This window comes from Echinops telfairi, unplaced genomic scaffold, assembly GCF_000313985.2.
Source record: "Echinops telfairi isolate 266 unplaced genomic scaffold, ASM31398v2 ScPeMD7_9;HRSCAF=40, whole genome shotgun sequence".
NCBI classification, from domain to species: domain Eukaryota; kingdom Metazoa; phylum Chordata; class Mammalia; order Afrosoricida; family Tenrecidae; genus Echinops; species Echinops telfairi.
In genome coordinates, this window is record NW_022103906.1 from 13525929 (window position 1) to 13544609 (window position 18681).

General features: G+C 43.2%; 1 protein-coding gene across 2 annotated transcripts in view; it reads left to right on the plus strand.

Moving 5' to 3' along the window:
• The first annotated feature begins 2857 nt into the window (after positions 1-2857).
• PINX1 (PIN2 (TERF1) interacting telomerase inhibitor 1) overlaps positions 2858-18681 on the plus strand; it is a 132236-nt gene continuing 116412 nt past the window's right edge. Inside the window, exons 1-4 of one of the 2 annotated variants that reach the window (XM_004707725.2) lie at positions 2858-2937; positions 8556-8665; positions 15735-15827; positions 17400-17478. In XM_004707725.2, coding sequence (XP_004707782.1) covers positions 2919-2937; positions 8556-8665; positions 15735-15827; positions 17400-17478 — 301 coding nt within the window. In that variant the 5' untranslated portion in view covers positions 2858-2918. Of the gene's footprint in view, positions 2938-3405; positions 3425-8555; positions 8666-15734; positions 15828-17399; positions 17479-18681 lie in introns of those variants that run through there. The other variant, XM_045286761.1, reaches the window with a different exon arrangement.

Below are 18681 nucleotides of genomic sequence, written 5' to 3' on the forward strand. Positions count from 1 at the left end.
ATCCTGGGTTTGATATACCAAAAAACAGAAAAACATATAATGCAACTTCAAGAGGACTACCCCCAAAGACAAAATATATTAGCAACGAACCTCAATATGAAACACTGCATTGTGCTCTTGTGGAAACTGTTCATGGATCAAGAGGTAGTTGTGCCAACAGAACCAGGGGATACTAACTACATGGTTTAAACTCAGGAAAGGTGTGCATCTGGGTTGGATCTCTCACCGTATTTATGCAATCTGTATGTTGACCAAGCATCAGAGGAGCTGGTTTACATGAAGAAGAATGTGGCATCTGGCTTGAAGGCAGCTTATTAATGACCTGTGATATGCAGATGATACAATCATGCTTGCTGCAAATGAGGATGGTGAAATAGTTTATTGTGCCAGCCTGGCCGATAAACACAAGTGGGATTAACTGAAGGGCAGAGAGATAAATGCCTTGGTGAGTCTCGCCTTTCTTGTCTCTCACTCTTTGATCATCGGACCAGTGTGCGGCTGCCTTGCTTGTCCTGTGCCTCAATTTAAAGGTTACACTACCTGTGGGACCCCTAGCCTGTGGACTGTGTCGCTGTAAGTTGAGGTCCCTTTAAGACATCGCTGGAGCTGGGGACTGGCAGTTGGTGACCTGGCTGGCAGTTGGTGACCTGCCTTCTGATTGGCTGCTGTGCTGACATAGCCTAGCTCTCTCTATAAATAGAGGAAGATCTGGCAGCAGATCGGACTGGAAGGACTGCTAGTCTCTCACTTCTCTCTCACGGCAGTGAGTTGAATTGAGCCATTTGTATTGTTTTATAATTTAACTGTTTCTTTCTTGTATTATATATTTAACTGTATATGATTTAACAGTTCATTCCTTGTTCTATATCTACTTATCTTTATAAATAAATATATTAAATTATTAGCAATTTGGTTTTATCTCTCTAGAGAACCCTAACACAGATGGAAACACTTGCTGATGAAGATCAAAGACTGCAGCCTTCAGTGTGGATTATAACTCAATGTAAAGAAAACTCAAATCCTCACAAGTGGACCAATAGGTAACATCATGATAAACAGAGAAAAGATTGAAGGTATCAAGGGTTTAATCTTGCTTAGATCTACATCAATGCTCATGGAAACTGCAGTCAAGAGATTAAGGGACACATATTGCATTGGATAAATCTGCTGTACAAGACTTTTAAGGTGTTGAAAAGCAAGGATGTTACTTTTGAGTATCTGGTCCAAGCCCTGGGATTTTCAATGGTGTCATCTGCATGTGAAAGTTGCACATTGAAAAAGAATCGATGTTTTGGAATTATGGTGCTGGCAAAGAATATTTAAAGCACCAGGGGTTGCCACTGCAAACAAATATGCCTTTGAAGAAGTACATCTAGAATACTCCTTAAAACTAAGGATGGTGCATGAGACCTCATCTCGCTTACTTTGGACATGTATCCGGAGCGAAAAGGGCATCACGCTTGGTAAAGTGGAAAGGCAATGACAAAGAGGAAGAAGCTTGACAAGCGGATCCACACAGTGGCTGCAATGATGGGCTCAGACACGATGCTCGTGAGGACGGTGCAGGACCGGGCAGGTTTGCTTCTGTTGTACTCGGGTCACTATCAGTCGGAACCGACTTGATGGCACCTAAGAACAAGAACACCACCACCTTATTTGACTAGACTCCTTAGCTAAAGGTGGGTTCGTTTTAGATCAGGAATCTAGTCCTTGGCGGTTCCTTTGGTCATGTTCTATTCCATTTCTTTATGTACTGTCACCCGAAATTCATTGGAGAGTCAGTCATTGGTCCAAATATAAACCCTTACTGCCTGAATGAAATCTGACTGCTAGGATATTATTAGAACTACCCTGGAAACATTGGAACAAAGGCCCTTTAATTAAAATTCACAAACATCTATAGGACTCTTATGAGACTCAAATAATTTTGCTAGGTGCTGGTATGGATATAGAGACCAATATTATATAGGCATAGTTTTAGTGTGTAGGTTATAGTGGTAAAAACCAAAATCTTTGTCTTGATAGTACCATGCTATTTAAAGATGTGCGACATTTTTCCTAGAATTAGTTATTTGCTTATGTAACCTATCATATGTGCATTTATGTGTGCTTAGTGGCAGGGAACTAAAAGAGGACACAACCGTGCAAATTCTTTCCCTCCAATCAGGGTTCCCAAACTCCTTTACACACAATTATTAAAACAACCCTAATGTCACCTGCTTGCATATTTCTTTACCTCATTAGACCGGGCCCTCCTTGAGGACAGAATTCACATCTTATTTCCAATAATATGTTTGACATTTCCATCACCACCACCACCTACTGCCGAGTTGATTCAAACTTATAGCGACCCCACAGAACAGACTCCAACTGCCTCTTTGGGTTTCCAAAATCGTACATCTTTATGGGAGTAGGCAGCTTTCTTTTTCTCCCGCAAAGCAGCTGCTGGATCCGAACTGCCGACCTTGCAGTAAGCAGCCCACTACTACTAAGCCACCAGGGCTCCTGGTCTGTCCCTAGGTAGATAAGATGAATTAATGTGGTAGATGATTAAGTTAACAATTACTTACGTAACACTGCCGCACAATCTGCGACAGGCACTCGTACGTTTGCTTACACCAAATTAATGTCTGCATTTGCTAAGCGAATAAAGATTTCTCTTACTGCCTTGGAACAGGAAGCCAGCCCACGGGGCGTGCGGCAGCGGGCCGCCATGTCCGCAGCAAGCTCTCCGGCCCGGCGTCCAATCCCAGCCCAAGACAGCTCTCGCCCCGCCTACTTTTCTGACGCGACGTCCGGGAGCCCGTCGCCTTTCGTGACGTCACCACTAAGCGCTACGGGGCTGCGCCACTTGCCGGGTCAGACGCTTGCTTCTAGCTTCGCGGAGTTGCACCGCTCCCGGGCTGACAGACGCCGAGATGTCGATGCTGGCTGAGCGTGAGTGTTGCGCGGGAGACCCGGTTCGGCCCGAGGGTGGAGAGGGCCGCCTGCGCTCTCGGCGGCTGCGCGGGAGTCGCGGGCGCGCAGCGGGGCAGAGGGGGCGGAGGGCCTGGGAAGCCCAGTTCTGCTCGCCCGGCCCCAGAGAGTCCCCGGTTCCAGTCTCCCGGGAAAGTGCTCAGGATGCTTGTGAAAAAGACTGTGAGTGCGACCTCGGGACTCTTAAGTCGGCACACTGATCTAATGGAGCGAGCCATGTGTTCCATTGAGAGTTAAGACACGAGATGACCGCATGGGCTCTGCCGCCACCGGTCGTGGGAACTCGGACTTGTTCTCTAATTCCCCCGGGGCTCCGCGATCTCTGATTTTAAAAAGGAGCTTGGGCCAGAAGTCTCTTCAGGCATTGAAATCCCATTTTCGAAAATGGTTTTGTGAAAACACTGAACTTTAGAAAAAAGAAGAGTCTCGTGATAGTACAAAAGATGGTGTGAGTGGCGATACTGGGAGAGTAGAGGGAGAGTGGGTTGGAAAGAGGGAACCGATTACAAGGAACTATATGTGACCTCCTCCCTGGGGACGGACAACAGAAAAGGGGGTGAAGGGAGATATCGGACAGGGCAAGATAGGATAAAATAATAATTTATAAATTATCAAGTGCTCATGAGGGAGGGGGTTGCGGGGAGGGAGGGGAAAATGAGAACCTAATGCCGGGGGCTTAAGTGGAGAGGAAATGTTTTGAGAATGATGAGGGCAATGAATGTACAAATGTGCTTTACACATTTACACATTTACAATGTATGGATTGTGATAAGAGCCGTATGAGCCCCTAATAAAACGATTAAAAAAAAGAAAGAAAAAAGATGAACACATTCGGTTGAAAAAGCAAAGGGATTGCCCAAATCACACAGGAAGTTAGACATTTCCAGCGACGCAGGGCTAATGAATAAGTAAAGTTGGAGAGATTTTAACTTGGTTAAGTGAAATTATTAACATTCATACATGATGGCTCGTTAAGCGTCTGAATTAACTATAGCAGTCAGTTAATTTTTTGGTCTTAGACGATGAATGTTGGCGGCAAAGCTTTATCCCAACTTTCAACATTTGTCTAATTCCCACACTGAATGCTACTTTTAGTTACGATTTCTTGCCACCAGATGGCAGCCGAGCTTTGTTCATGAAAAGTCAGGCAGTACTTTTGGGGAGCTGTGTAGCCATCACTGAATTGTCATCGGTACTTTTAAAGACCATCCACTGCAGAGGGATTTGGTGAAACAAGTGTTATTTATGAAACCACATTATATTCAGAAAGATGAAGGAATAGGAGATGGAGAAGGCATTCTAATAACTTTCAAATGCTATTTATAGAAAGTAATACATTTAAAAAAATATCCAAATAAAATTTACTCCAACTTCGGTTAGAATGTGTGTTACAAGACAGCGTTGCATAGGAAACTATTGAAAGCCCCTGAGGAGAAATGTTCATGGTTTAAGGTGCAGTTGGTTTTGTCGCTTCTTTGGGGAGGAGGTGGGTGCGGGGCTGCGTGGGGATGGCAGCGGAGGGACAAAGGGCTGGGCTTCAGGTCGTGTCACACGATAATTAAGGAGTCATTCGTGGCTCCCAGTTTTGGCGGCATGAGGTTTTCAATGTGTGTGCCCTCCAGTTTCAGAATGAAGAGAACCCATGCTTTGGTTCCCTCAGGGATGCTGCTGCCCCTGTTGGTCCCAGACTGTGACTCTATGGGAGTAGAGAGCCTCAGCTTTTTCCTGCCCAGCTGCTGGTGGTTTCAAACTGCTGACAATGCAAAACCCACCACCACATAATCCTTAATTTAACTGTTGTTGGTGGCAGTTCAGTTCATTAGAACTAAAATTGACTTTACTGCTTTTTTGAAAGTATATAAAAGGGGCAGCATTATCTAGGTACAATTTTGATGCTATTTTTTTAGAGTTAACCTTAGACAGTGAATATTGTTATACTGAAGTATTTCCTTTGTGTTCTTTTGCCATGTGGACTATTTGGATTGCGTGTGTGTGTGTGTGTGTGTGTGTGTGTGTGTGTGTGTGGTATTTTCCCCCCTATCACAAGCATGTGTCCAGTTTTTCAATCTAGTGGCTTTCTTTGTTTCTCAAAAACATTATCCTGATTTTTCTAGGATACAATTATGTCTGAGCCCATGGTTGCAGCCACTATGTCAGTCCATCCCATTGAGGGTCATTCTGTTGTTAGCTGACCCTCTACACATCACAGTGTGATCTCAGTTAACACATCCAAAGTACATAAGCTGAGTGCTCACTTTTAAGGAGCATTCTGCCTGTACTTCTTCCAAGACGGATTGGTTTGGTCTTCTCTTAGTGCATGGTACTTTCAGTACCATAACTCAAAGGCATCAGTTGTTCTTGGTCTTCCTTAGTCATTGTTCAGCTTTCCCATGCAGATGAGGCAGTTGGAACTACCATGGCTTGAGTCAGGCATACTGTCATCCTCAGAGTGACACCCTTCCTCTTGAACTTTGTGAAGAGGTCTGTTGCAGCAAACTTGCCCAGTGCATGATGGTGTTTCATTCCTTGGCTACTTCAATCTTGTCTCCATTTACCGTGATCTTGCCTATTGGTCCAGTTATGAGGATTTTGATGTTTTTCCCTTTACATTGAGATATAATTCAGACTGCAGGCTGTAGTATTTGATAGCCATTACTAAGTGCTTCAAGTCCTCACTATCAGGCAAGCAAGGTTGTGTCATTTGCATTTTGCTGGTTGTTAATCAGCCTTCTTCCAGCCCTGATGCCACTTCACATAGTCCAGCTTCTCTGATTATTTGCTCAGCAACACATTGAATTAAGTGTGATGAAAGAATACAACCCTGACGCACATCTTTCCTGGTGTTAAAGCACACAGTATTTCCTTGGCTTGTTTCTTTTTTTCGTAGTTAGTTCAAGGACTGTTTGTTGGCCTTTACAAGTGTTTTCCAGTCCAGTCTGTTGGGGAACCACGCCCTGGCTCCAAAGTCCACCTTCAGCATTCCCTGGGGACCTCGCCACTCCATTCCCTTGCTGATCTGTTGCACCCCTTAGTGTTTTGCCTCGGTGTGGCGGAACCAGATCGGGCGCAATACCCGGTGTTGTCTCCTTAGGGCTATGGGTCAGTGAGGGACGTCATCTCTCATAGTGGGGACGGCCATGAGGTCCTCTTTGTGGACTGGCTGCTCTAACTGGGAACATTGTCCTCATGGCCTGGTGGGCCAAGATGTGCTCCACTCTCTCCTCCTCCCCCTTCATCTGCTCCCATGTTGCTCCTATCAGATAGATCCCTCTCCCGGAGCTGCAGATTCAATGCCGTCCTTTGAAATCCTTGGTCCTTGTACAGGTTCTGCAGGAGCACAGTCACCGTATATACTCGTGGATAAGCCGAGTTTTTCAGCACATTTTTTATGTAGCTTCTGTGGTAAAATTAGGTGCCTTGGCTGATATTCGGGTCGGCTTATACTTGAGTGTATCGGTGTATGTTCTGGAATTCCCATTCTTTTCAATGTTGTCCTTAGTTTGTTAAGACCCATATATTCTAATGTTTTTGTGTTGCCTGTAAAACCCAATTAAACATCTTTCTGATATTCTCTGGTTTGAGTCAAGATTCATCTGACATCAGCAGTTAAATCCCTTGTTCCACCCCCTCTTGTAAATACCGCTTGAAGTTCTGGTAGCTCTTTATCAATGTGTTGCATCTGTTTCAGAAATAGCGTCAGCAACATTTTACTTACGGGTGGTGATGATGATATTGTTCAGTGATTTCTGCATTCTCTGGGGTTACTTTTCTTTGAAATTGGTACAAATAATGGATCTCTTCCAGTTGGTTGGCCAGGGAGCTGTCTTCCAATGCCTTCCTAGTGCGTTGAAACATTTAACTTGGTATTCTGTTCATTCCTGGAGCCGTGTTTTCTGCCAGTGTCTTCAATGCAGCTAGGCGCCTTTCTGTGCTTACTAGTTCTTTTTTGGGGGGGTACAGTGACTCCATTCCATCTTCTTATGATATTTCCAGCATCATTCAATATCTTTCCCATAGACTTTTAATCATGCAACTCCAGGCTTGAATTTTTTTTGGTGTTACAGAGAAGGAGAACTACTCCACAGGACCTTGTTTGCTGTAATCTCTATGGAAGCCAATCACAAGGACTTTCTTCCACAATGCTGCTGGAGGGTTGGAACCACCAACCGTAAGGTTAACAGTCGAGCACAAACCATTTGTGCCAGCCAGGCACCATGGAGTCACCAGGGACATGCTTGATTTTCCCAGCAGTGAAGGCGGACAGCCTGTAAGAAAGGTTGCCCTCCAGGGAAGCTCGTCAGAGCCTCAGTGCCCAGGGCTTTTATTGGAAGCTAATCCCATAGGCAATCCCTGCTTGACATGTACCCAGATTCTGAGAGTTCTTGAATGAAAGCATGCGTCTGACACAAACCATCTTGTTTGCACAGACAGGCATAGCAAGCCCCTCTCCTTAGCTTGCGAGTGGTGGGAACCCTCCTGAAGTCCAAGTGAACAGACCCCAGCCAAGAGCAACCTTGTGAGCTCCGTTAGCTTTTTCCCCCCCCCGCACATAAGTGAGCACCAAGCGGACATCTGAGCACAAGAGCATAGGCCACAGTAAGAATGATAATAGACATGTAAAAGATGAACCTGTCTCAGCAGACTCGAGATTGTTTGCTCTCCTTGGGAGATTTTTCTAAATCTGAGAATTCCTACAGCACTGGTCAGTGAGTGTTCCAGGGAAATGGAAGTTTGACCAAATAAGGTTGGGAAACATAGCATGCCTACTTTACCTTCTAAGAGGACGTGCACATTTGTACAGTAAAGATGTAAGACATCCTTCCAGAAGATTGCAGTTTTTTAACCCAATGTTACTCGTTTTCATTTATTGGGCCCTCTCTCCCCCTTTTCCTTTGGGAAAAGCTGCTCTTGCCACGTTGGTTAAGGACACTTACCATTCCCCTAGGAAGAGAAATTGCCCTCGGATAGCCAATCTCTTGTGTGGTAAGCAATTTAGCCTATTGTATATAAATACATAACCTAAACTATGCAGTTCCTATCCAAAGGGCGGTTCAAGCATACTCAGAAATGTAATCTTCAGAGATTGCTGCAGACATTGCTGTATAGAGACATGAACTCTGGACACACACCAATAACCAGCCTCACATAGTACACTGGCTTATAAGGTTTAATGTAGGCAGCGCAGTGGTCTATGAGTGGGGCTGCTAACGATGAGGTTAACAGTTTGAAACCCTAGCAACTACTCGGGGGAAGATGAGGCTTTCTGCTCCCATATAGAGTTATAGTCAAGGAGTCCATGAAGGAGAAGGATGTTTGGATACTGATTGTGGTAGCAATGTTACAAGACTGCTTGATGTGATTGAACTATGGAATGATACAATACAATTAATAATAAATTTAAAACATTAAAATTACAGTCTCAGAAACCCACAGGGGCTGTCTGTCCTGTCCTACAGGGTTGCTAGGCGTGAAAATTGACTTGCTGACAGTGAGTTTGAGAGTAGGTATGATGTATGTATATTTGTCTGAATTTCATATTTGAAAGCTACACTGCTGATAAAATACTTGCTCATTTGTAGGTCGGCGGAAACAGAGGTGGGCACTGGATCCAAGAAACACAGCTTGGAGTAATGATGATTCCAAGTTTGGCCAGAAGATGCTAGAGAAGATGGGTTGGTCTAAAGGAAAGGTATTTTGAAGAAAAGCAAAAATACCTGAGCCATGCAAATAAATCCGGATAATTTATCAGGAGAAATTTATGTTTTAGATCAGTCAGTGGTTTTAGACAAAGCATTGCAGTGTTGTGACCTAGTGATAGTGACACTAGCATTGAACATAAATGTCAACTCTGTTTAGCAGTTACTCTGCTATGGCTGTTCTTGAAAAAAGATATTTGCTGTGAACAAGTTGTTGATTTTGCAAAATTCTGTCATGCGATCTCCAGCTTCATTTCTCTCACCAAGGCCATATTTTCCACCTACTGTTCCTTCCTTTTGGTCTCCAGCTTTTGCATTCCAGTCCCCAATAATTATCAATGCATCTCAGTTGCATGTTTGATCAATTTCCACCTAAGTCATTTGTAGAACTCATCATTTTCTTCATCCCTAGCTTTTGTGGTTGGTGTATAAATCTGAATAATAGTTGTATTGTTTGGGTGTCCTTGAAGCCAGGTAGATATGATCCCGTCACGAACAGCATTGTAGTTCAGCACTGGTTTTAGCAAGGTCCTTTCTGACAATGAAGGCCACACCCCTTCCTTGATTGTTGTCATTGCCAGCATAAATCATGTGATTTTCTGATTCCGAATGGCCCGTTTCAGGCCAGTCCAGCTCAGTAATGCCTAGGATATCAATCTCCATGCGACCGTGCACATGGACATCTCTAAATTGAATACCCAGAATTCAAATGTCTGTGGGGAAAAACAATGGAGAAGCTCAATATCAGCAGCCAAAAATAGACCAGGTGCCGACTTGAACAGACTATCAATTACTTATATGTTCAGAATAAAGCTAAAGAAAAGTAAAACAAGTCCACAAGAGCCAAAATATGACTTTGAGTGTACGCGCCTGAGTTTTGAGAACATCTCAAGAACAGGTGTGAGACATTGAATACTAATGACAGAAGACCTTATGCACTGGGGGAGGACATCAAGACCACCATGCATGAGGAAAGCAAAAGGTCATGAAAAAGACAAAATCAAAAAGAAAAGAACAAAGTAGATGTCAGAAGAGACATTGTGGAGTAGCTAAAGCAATGGAAGAAAAGATGAAGTCAAGCAGCGAATAGAAAATTTCAAAGGGCCACCGAGAAGACAAACCCTATTATTATAACAAAATGTGTACGGACCTAGATTCGAAAACCAAAAGAGCAGAACATGTCTGAAACTGAAAGAATTCACGGAAAAATTCAGGCCTTGAGTTTCGATCTTGAAAGATTCTGTATGCAAAATATTGACTGATGCAGGAAGCATCAAGAGAAGATAGAAAGAATACACCGAGTCATTGTACTGAAAAGAATTAGTCGACATTTAGCCATTTCAAAAGGTATAGCATATGAGCAAGAACCAATGGTATACTGAAGGAGGAAGTTCAAACCACACTGAATGCATTAGCCTAAAACAAGGCTTCAGGAATTGATGGGATGCCGTTAGAATGTTTCAGCAAGCTGAAAAGCGCTGGGAGCCCTCACTCATCTATGCTAGGAAATTTGGAAGACAGCTACTTGGCCAGCTGACTGGAAGAGATCCGTATTTGTACCCATTCCAAAGAAAGGTGACCCAACAGAATGCTCAAACTACAGGACGATATCACATGCAGATACAATTATTTGTTTTTTTGTCAACGAGAATTTAATTTCTTTTTTAAAAAATAATTTTATTAAGTGCTCATACAACTCTTATCACAATCCATTATGTCAAGCACATTTTTACATTTGTTGCCCTCATCACTCTCAAAACATTTGCTTTCTGCTTGAGTCCTTGGTATCAGCTTCCTCATTTTTTCCCCTCCCTCCTCCCTCCCTCATGAACCCTTGATAATTTATAAGTTATTATTATTTTGTCCTATCTTACACTCTCCGATGTCTCCCTTCACCCACTTTTCTGTTGTCCAGCCCCTAGGGAGGAGGTTATACGTAGATCCTTGTAATTGGTTCCCCCTTTTCACCCCACCCTCCCTCCACCCTTCCCAGTATCGCCACTCTCACCACTGGTCCTGAAGGGATCATCCGTCCTGGATTCCTTTTGTTTCCAGTTCCTATCTGTGCCAGTGTACATCCTCTGGTCTAGCCAGATTTGTAATGTAGAGTTGGGATCATGATAGGGGGGGTGGGGCATTTAGGGACTAGAGGAAAGTTGTATTTTTCATTGTTGCTACACTGCACCCTAACTGGCTTGTCTCCTTCTGTAAGGGGCTGTCCAGTTGCCTACATTCTTCAATTCCCCTCATTCACAGCAATTGCAGCAGTGCATTGACAGGGAACTGCCAGTTCAGACCAGATTCCGAAGAGGGCGTGGAACAAGGAATATCATTGCTAATGTCAGATGGATCTTGGCTCAAGGCAGAGAATAACAGAAAGGTGTTTCCTTGTGTTACAGTGACTGTGCACAGGCATTGACTGTGTGGACCACAGTAAACTGGATAACCTTGAGAAGAATGGGAATTCCAGACACCTCATTATAACTCATTCGGAACTGGTACATGGATCAAGAGGCTGTTGTGCAAACAGAAGAAGGGATAATTGTGTGGTCACCATACTTGTTCAGTTTGTAGGCTGAGCGAATCATCAGAGGAACTGGATTATATGAAGAAGAGTGCAGCATCAGGATTGGAGGAAGGCTTATTTACCTGAAATATGCAGATGACACCACCTTGCTTGCTGAAAGTGAGGAGGATTTGAAGCACTTTCTGTTGAAGATCAAGGATTGTAGTAGACTGCAGTATAGATTATGACTTAGTATAAACAAGACCCAAATCCTCACAACTGGACCAATAGATAACATCATGATAAATGGAGAAAAGGTTGAAGTTGTCAAGGATTTATCTTGCTTAGATCTACAATCAGTATTCATGGAAGCAGCAGTCAGAGATCAAAAGACGTATTGCATTGGGTAAATCTGCTACACAAGGATTTCTTAGAGTATTGAAGAACAAGGGTGCTATTTTGAGGTGTAAGGTAGTATATCTAACCCAGGCCATAGTATTCTCCATTTTATCCTTTACATGTGAAAATTGGACATTGAATAAGGAAGACCATAGAAGAATTGATGCATTTGAATTGTGCTGGAGAAGAATGCTGAAAGACTATAGACTGCTAAAAGGACAAACCGACTTGTCTTGGAAGAATTAAAGCCAGAGTGCTCTTTAGAGGCAAGGATGGCAAGACTTCATTTTACATTCTGTGGTAGTTACATAATTTCATGTCAACCTAAAGAGATATGAAAGTTTAGGGGAGGAGTTTGGCCTGTCAATCAGGTTACAGCCCGATGACCTCACTTGAAACTGCCACTGAGATATATGGCTCTCGGGAAGCTGGTGTCTCTCTCTCTCTCTCTCTGCTTGCTTGCCACTTGCCATCCTGATTGCTGCTGGATCCCTGCGATGTTTTCCGCCCACCTCAGATCCACATGAAAGTGATCCACCGGCCTGTGATCTTCCTGCTTCTGCATGTGGCTCCGAGTCTGCAGTGGGACTTATGGGTGACTCTTAGACTTAAGGACTTGAGCTGGACTGGGCTGGGATGTTTTGTTGTTATATAAATACTTCTTGATATAAAAGTCTTTTTTACACATATATGAGTGTCACTAGCATAACACACATACTTTAGGCATGTTGTTAGGAGAGATCAGTCCCTGGAGAAGGACATCATGCTTGGTACAGTGTAATAGCAGCAAAAAAGAGGAAGGCTCTCAAAGATGGATTGACACCATGGCTGTATCAGTGGGCTCAGGCATAGGATCTATTGTGAGGATGGCACAGCACTTTGCAGTGTTTCCTTCTGTTGTGCATTGGATCAGTATGGGACTCAATGGCCCCTAACAAGTGCCATGACTAGGGTAGTTCATATATGGTGCATTCAGTTAGTCACCTATGGAATCCTACTTAACCATCAGTGTGTTTATATTGCTGTGTTAGATCAGTTTGACTAGAGAAACAAATCTAGTGATAACTCATACATATGTAAGAAAGCATTTTATATCAAGGAGTAATTATATATCACGAAAGCTTCCGAACTCAAGTCCACAAGTCCAGTACTAGTCCGTAAGTCCCTCCTGAGACTCACAGAGCCACGTGCAATTATGTGGCCTCATCTGCCACAGAATGCAGGAGAATCACAGGCTGGTGGGTACAGTCATGTGGAACCAAGGTCAGTGGAAACGTGGCAGGGCTCTGGCAGCTCTAGCCAGCAAGCAGTAAGGTGAAGGCAGAGAGAGGGGGAGGCTCCCAGGGCCCTCCTTATGAGAAAGCCACACCTCCGGGAGCAACCATCTGGCGGTTAGCTATTTGGCAAGTTGAATACCACCCCTACACTTCTATATATCTTCAAGTCGGCATGAAAGTATGTAACTACACAATTGCTAAGAGTAATATTTTCTTTTGCATTATAGCTTAGTCTACATGTTTCTCCCTTTTCTCACTTTCCATTATTTCCTGACTCTAGTAGGGTCTCTACATGTATCTCTGCATTTCCCAACCCCCAGACTCACTGCCAGCAAGTGGATTCCGACTCATGGTGACCCTGTAGCACAGGGTAGAACTACCCCTGTGGGTTCTGAGACTCTAGAGGAGTAGAAAGCATCATCTTTCCCCTGTGGGGCGGCTGATGGTTTCAAGCTTTTACTTACCAGTCTAATGTGTAACCTCTGCGCCTCCAGAATTCTTATCATCGACTTTAGGGGTCTTGTTTGAGCTGAACGTTGAAACCTACCAGCCCTCCGAGGGAGAAAGGCGCCACTGCCGGCTCTTACAAAGATATACAGGCTCGGAAACCTGTGAGTTGGCATTGACTCGATGGCAGTGGGCTTGGTTTGGTTTGGCTTCCACAGTGCCACCGTCTCCCCTGCTCTCCTCTTCGTACCTCATCAGGCTACTTAGACATTTGCTGCCGGTGCTTCCCTTCCAGAGCCTCAGCAGTGGAGCTTCAGACTTCAGCGCCAGGCACTCTGCTCCTAGCTTCCATTCCATGGATTTGAATTATCATGGGAAGTCTGACAACTGTTCATTTCCTTTGTCTAGTCCAGATCTGTCTGATTTGTAAATGCAACAGCCTGCTTATATTTTTATCTATATAAGGGGCCCTGGTGGCATAGCGGTTACAAGTTAAGCTGCTAACTGTAAGGTCAGCAATTGGAAACCACCAGCCACTTCTCGGGAGAAAGACAACTCTCTACTCCCTTCAAAAGTTAGTCTTAGAAACTCACAGGGGGAGTTCCCCCCTGTCATATAGGGTCACTCTGAGTCGGCATCAACGGGAGTTTTAGCTATCTCAAGAATGTCATTTTTTATTACAAAACTCTTCAGCTTCCCAACTCTGTTCTTTCCTAGTACTAAGCAATAGCTCCCTGTCTACCCACTTACTCAGCCAGAAGCCTAGGAGTCATGCTGGGTTCTTCCTCCCCTCTTCCTTCCCACATCCTGGAAGTCATTCCTCTCTGCGCCATAGCGCCATCCAGCCACCAGCATCACTTGCCACGGCCACAGCAAAGCCTCTGCTTTCCTGCTTTGTTTCCTTCTGCCCTCCTCTGGTCACTTTCCTATGTTGGGCACTTGCCATGGAACAGCCAGACCAATATCATTACCTTACTTAAAAAGTTCATTGGGTTCCTATTATTGATTCAGTAGCATTCAATTGCTGCCATAGCTTGCTGACAGACCCTGTGACGTCTCATCCCTTCATTCTAATGTCCTCTGCACTCACCCTGCTGAAGCCACCCTGGTGTCTTGTAGGTTCTGCAGTACTCCACCCTAGGGTCTTTGTACTTGCTATTCCCTGTACCAGGAACACCTCGGTGCTGGGTGCTAATTGATGCAGGCGACTAAGCAGACACCCCCCCTGTGATAGCTAGGGTTTTGTGCCAACATGGCACCTGTAAGAAGATAGGGGTGGGATCCCACCTGCCAATCAGTTACATCCTGGTGCTGTCTCCTTGGGGGTGTGGCTTTCTTTCTATAAGGAGGGCCCAGGGATCCTCCCCCTCTCTGCCACTGACTCAGAGAGCCTCCGGAGGCCTGCCATGTTCCCACCAGTCTTGGATCCACAAAACTCTGCACCATTGCTGTGGACGCGCGAGTCTGAAGAGGGACTGATGGACTTGTATTGGACTTAGGGAATTGAATTGGACTGGGCTGGGACACTTTCTTGATAATTGCTTTATACAATGCTCTTTCTGATACATATATGAGGGTCACTGGATTTGTTTCTCTAGTCAACCTGGCCTAACAATAAAACAGAAAAGCCTCAATTAAATAGAAAGCAGAAAATATTAAAACTGGAACAAATATAAAATGGGTCAAAAGAGACATCGCATGCTAGGGTGTTACATTTTAGCGTAGCTACCTGCAGTGGTCCTCTTCCCAGTGTGCTCTGACAGGGAGAGTGCTCTCATCCCTGGGTCATGGTCATGGGATTCCCACTCGGTAGGCCTCTGGTGGGTTTCTGATAATTGTATGGCCACCCTTTTTTCCATCTGAACATCTGAAAGAGACATATTCAACTTAGAGTTGCATATGTATAGGCCTTAAATCTGTTTGAGGGGGGGATTTGGGGGAGTGACAGCATGTTTTTCTGTATATGAAATCAAGGATAGGTAAATCGAAAGAGTAGCTAGATTAATAATTTCCTAGGGGCATGGTGACAGGGGAGGTTGGAAGGAAATGAGGAGTTAAGAACAATGAGAACAAGAAAGAAGAAACTATTCTAAAATTGATTGTGGTGATGGTTGCCCAACTTTTCTGAATATGATTGAACTATTATGAATTGTTTGATATGTGAAATATATGCCAATAAAATTAATTTTTTACAAAAGAGTCTATGGCTCTCTCCATAAAATAATTGTACAAAACACTAAGAGAGCAAAGGGAGATGTGTTCGGCCGGGAACAGGGGCTTTGTTTTTCGGGTCACTCTCTCCGTCGGATTTGACTCTACAGCTGTAGTGTTAAGGGTGACATGGCACCTGACTCCTCACTGCATAGCTGATGAAGAGAGACAGGATCTCTGCCCTTGACAGAGATTGATTTTATTTGTGCTTCATCTTCACAGGGCTTGGGAGCTCAGGAGCAAGGAGCCACAGACCATATTAAGGTTCAAGTGAAAAATAACACCCTGGGCCTTGGAGCGACAACCAGTAATGAAGTGAGCAGCAGTCTGTCTTCCGGATGGTTCCATTGCATAATCGCCTTCCTATTTGTCAACATAAAAGTGCTAATCAGATCCAGTTGATTAATTGTTAATTATGCAAGTGTTTATTGGCCATGTTTAGAAACAGCAAAAATGCCCTTAATTGGCAGGTTCTTCATCATGTGACAGGCTTGTACCTTGTTTTATTGTCCTTGTGGGATCCTTTGTTCGATAATCTCTAGCTTTATTGCTAAACATTGCAAAAGTAATTTTTATTTTTATATTAACACTCATTCTTGGATAGAGCCTTTTTTCCTTTACATGTAGTACAATGTTAGCTTATGTTATTAAAAGCTGGTGGCCTTTAGTTTCAGAAACACTGCACGGAAATAATATCCTGTTGTCTGTTTTTGAATTCACATTTCCTCTTAATAAGATACAATCATTAAAAAAATAATAATAATGGCCCACTGTAGGTATCATTTTCAACAATTTTGTTCAACTTAAAGCTTCGAAACCGAAAGCTTTGTTCCTAAATTTGTGGCCCACTGAATCTTGTAAAATATCTAGATAATTAACTCAGGTAAGCTGAGGTAATTTGATTAGTTCAGTACCTCTGAGTGTTACAGACGAGAGCAGCTCAATTTTCCTGAAGTAAGAGCTAAATTCTGTGGTATGAAAGAAAGAATATAAAGTTCATTTTGCATGTAGTTACTAGGAGATACAGATAATACTTTCTGAAGAGAAACAGTACCCAGTGACCTTATCAATGTAACTAACCTTACGTACCTTCTTGAGAAAGCACATTTGATGCCAACTCCTCCTTAGAAATTCTGGTTTGGATTGATTTATTGCCTCCGAGATGGCTCCTTAAAAATCCAGTTCTCTTTGTTCTAATGAACTTATTAGCAAACTTTAGCTTTACACTTTATAGTTAGGTATTGATTGATGCAGGGAAAACGATGGCGTCATTGCAAGCAAATACAACGAGGAAAAATATATTAAACTGTAATGGGCAAAGAAAAACCTATAAAATAAACCTGTCGCCATTCAGTTGATTCTGACCCAGAGCACTCGAGGACCCCTCCCCCCACTGCTCTTGTCCTTTGAATGATCATACTTTGCTCAAAGAATATATATAGGTGGTTATGAAAACTATCCAACCCTGAATGTATTAATTTACTACATGTCTGTGTATATTCTATGCAAGTGCATTCTTAATACAAGTGTGTTTGTTATATGTAAAAATATGCTACCTAATTTCCCCTAGGAAAAAAATAGTAATTTTGCTTTGTGTTACTATTTTGTGTTCAGGTTACTTGTTGGTTATCAGACTGTAAATTAACCATTGATAAGGCTATTCACATTGGGAATCAGGGCTCAAGCTCCAAGAAGCCCTTTTTAATATTCATGTGGATAAATTCCATTTCAAAGTTATATTATTTTTCTATTCAAATTTATAAGGTCATTTTCATTATGGAAGGCTTAGAATGTAACTTAAGCCACTGTATTTCCTTGCCTCCAAAACAGACCATCTTTCAGTCAGGGTAAATAAACTAGACTTGCCTGTGATTCTTCACATTTCAGGACAACTGGCTTGCTCATCAAGATGACTTTAACCAGCTTCTGGCGGAACTGAGCACGTGTCATGGCCAAGAAGCAACAGGTAGGCACGACCTTTGCCTTTGTTATTCGCTAAATTAATAGAAATGTGGCACTTCAATTTTGAATCTTTTTTATCAACTCTCAGACCAACTCATTTCAGACTCTTTATATTTTTTTCCCAACAGTTTTATTGGCACTGAATTTACATATCGTATAAGTGAATTATTCAATCTAGTTGTTGTCTCTATAGGACTATCTATCCTGGGTTTCATGTACTAGAATACATAGAAAAACTCATCATAAACATTCAAGAGGACTGCCCACAATGACTAATCGCAACAGAGATAAAACCTAATTTGAAAAAAAACAAAAAACACTGAAAATATTAAAAACCAGATCAAGCCCCAACTGTTCAAATCAGATTTATCATTGTAGTCTACTATCGTCATCTCTCCAGTGCGCTCTGTCTGATAACCAGGTTAATCCCATCCCTCAATTATAGTTAGAGGGAAATCACTGGAGGCTTATTCCCTGTGTAGATTCTGCCGGTGTATTTTGGGCTTCCACCGTCATCTATTGCCTTCTGCCCATCAGAATCTCACTATTTAGCCTTTGCTATTATTCCCTCCTTTGGCTTTGGATTATATAATTTACAATCCTTGGGTCGCGGACATGGGTGTGCTTCTTCCATGTGGACTTATGTCCACTTAGATGGCTGCTTATTTGGAAACGAGCCTTTAAGAGCCCCAGATGCTATTCTAGCTATAGCCAGACACCATTTAATTTCTTCACATCTTACCATGCCACCCTTGTTTCTGTGTTACCTTCATGAGGGCGAGGATCGAGCAGGCCATGTTTTTTGGGTTTCTTTTAATCGTTTTATTAGGGGCTCATACAACTCTTATCACAGTCCATACATACATCAATTGTGTAAAGCACATTTGTACATTCCTTGCCCTCATCATTCCCAAAACATTTGCTCTCCACTTAAGCCCCCAACATCAGGTCCTCATTTTTTCCCCTCCCTCCCCGCTTCCCCATCCCTCATGAACCCTTGATAATTTACAAATTATTATTTTGTCATATCTTGCCCTGTCCGACGTCTCCCTTCACCCATTTTTCTGTCCGTCCCACAGGGAGGATGTCGCATGTAGATCCTTTTAATCAGTTCCCCCTTTCCAACCCACCTTCCCTCTATGCTCCCAATATTGCCACTCACACCACTGGTCCTGAAGGGATCATCCGCCCCGGATTCCCTGTGTTT